General features: G+C 53.0%; 1 protein-coding gene across 1 annotated transcript in view; it reads left to right on the top strand.

The window, feature by feature from the left end:
• The first annotated feature begins 922 nt into the window (after window positions 1-922).
• LOC106818732 overlaps window positions 923-2,163 on the top strand; it is a 3,629-nt gene continuing 2,388 nt past the window's right edge. The window contains exon 1 of the mRNA XM_014823440.1: window positions 923-1,695. Within this exon, the coding sequence (XP_014678926.1) occupies window positions 1,492-1,695 (204 nt within the window). The 5' untranslated portion in view covers window positions 923-1,491. The remainder of the gene's footprint in view (window positions 1,696-2,163) is intronic.

The raw sequence follows: 2,163 nt of genomic DNA, 5'->3' as shown, positions 1-2,163 counted from the left end.
AGAGAGCGCGGCGCCGCACGCACGACGAACAGGCACCGCAGGAGAGCACGACACGACGACCGCAGGAAGGGGAGAGAGCGCGCGCGAGAGAGAACGAGAGAGAAGGGGAGAGAGCGCGCGCGAGAGAGAACGAGAGAGAAGGGGAGAGAGCGCGCGCGAGAGAGAACGAGAGAGAGCCCGATGTTTTCCTTCAACAGCGCTCGCGTCTGCGACGACCGAGAGAGAGTAAGACGATTCCTGCGTGTTTAACGCATTGTTGACGTAGCGAGAAGCAACCGATAGAAGCCGATACACGTCCGCGGCGGCGGCGGCGACTAACGTCCGAGCGGCTTCCCCCCCCCCCCGAACATCGCTAATGCACCCACGGCGGCCTCGCAGCTACACGGATCATAGCCGCGAAGCTGCCAGATCCATTATCACTTCGCCCCTCGCGCGTATGAACAGTCAAATAAACAAGGCGGTGCAGCCTGGAGGAAGCTAGGCAGCGGTCTCTCTCTCTCTCTCTCGCGTGCGTGCGCTCACGCCTATACGACGACATCATTAATTACGCGGGCCGCGGGCAGAAGATTTCACCGAAACACTTCGCGCTTGTGTTTACACGATAGGTGGTCGGGGTTTTTTTTTCTTGTGGCAAAATCAAAACAAACGGCGTTTTAGCGCAACCTGTGTGGGCCACGGAGAGACTAAAGACACGGACTGCATAAACACGCGCACACTCGCGCGCGTCGCGGGCAATGAATGGCCACGCCGCGGCGCGTAACCATGACGACGGCGGCAAACTGACGTGTGTGGGCCTGGCGCTGGCAGCAGCGATAAGAGTGAGGAGGCTCTCTAAAATGTTTCGCCCAGTGTTACATTTGTATTTTCGCCCGCGCACGCGCGGCGAGTCAACTGCGCGCAAGAAAAACAATAACATACAATCGAGAGCAAACAGAGTGCCTGTCCGTCATTAAGAAGAGGACGAGAGAGAGAGAGACAGCGCGCGGAGGCGAGGCGATGCAGCAGTAGGGCAGAGGACTGACGCATAGAGAGCACGCACGCACGCACGCGGCGATCGCACGGGGCAAACCGTCAGCGTGTTAACTGTTACGCTCGATTGCAAGTCATTCACCTCTAAGCCGCCGTACGTTCTGCTTATAGCCGACACTTGCAAGAACCGACACTTGCCATCGCGGGTAGGAACGGCGGTGGTGACATTTTCGTCTGTCGCATCTGTGATGTTTGTCGACAGGCGTTGGCGACGCGTCGTCCGGTCGTGATCCGACGGGCTCGCGCGAGCGACATCTTCACGCGACATCTTCACGTGACATCCACGCATGACATCTTCCAGTGATATCTTCACGTAACATCTTCGCGCGACATCTACGCGTGACATCTCCACACGACATCTTCACGCGACATCTACTCGTCACATCTTCGCGTGACATCTTCGTGTCACCAAACACACGACCACCTTCGTCGTCGTCCCCTGACTCGTCTTCCCACAGCGACATGAACCGACAGCAGACGACGTTCGGCACTCCGACGTCGCTCGTGTCGCTCGGCTGCTCCGTGCTGCCGCGCTTGCCCGACGCCCACTACATGTACTCGTACGCTCCCTACCTATACCAGGCGACGGCACCGGCCGACGGCCTCGGCTACAACCCGTTTGCGATCAACATGCTATCGACGATGGAACGCAGGGAGCATCATCAGGTACGCTTTCGTGATCAAATAGTCTAACTACGTGACCTTGGTATAGATATTGACTTGTCAAATATATACTTGATGTGCGCATATATTTGTTCGTCAGGTGTCTTTAATTTAATTAGTGTTTTTGTAAGTGCATGGGCGCTATCGTGTAAAGTAGGAAGGAAGCTTTCAAAATCCTAAATGAATGTACCTAGGAACGAGTCTAATGCTAGTCAAAATGCATTATGTATAATTTGTGTGTGTATATATTATGTATATATATATATAGAGAGAGAGAGAGATATCAGAAGTATATAATCACAAAAAGAGACAATTTTGTCGAAAATCAAGTCGTGTGAATAGAAAATTAGTTTCATTTCGATATCATGTAGCATTTCGGAACTTTATTGTCCGCGTATCTTGCGTAATCATGTCAGGTGTGCATGAATAGATACCTATACTGTTGTACTCTTGATCGTATATATATATATA

This window comes from Priapulus caudatus, unplaced genomic scaffold (genome assembly GCF_000485595.1).
Source record: "Priapulus caudatus unplaced genomic scaffold, Priapulus_caudatus-5.0.1 Scaffold2, whole genome shotgun sequence".
Classification (NCBI taxonomy): Eukaryota; Metazoa; Priapulida; class Priapulimorpha; order Priapulimorphida; family Priapulidae; genus Priapulus; species Priapulus caudatus.
Note: the sequence above shows the minus strand (reverse complement) of the source record. Positions and strands in the feature narration are given on the sequence as shown.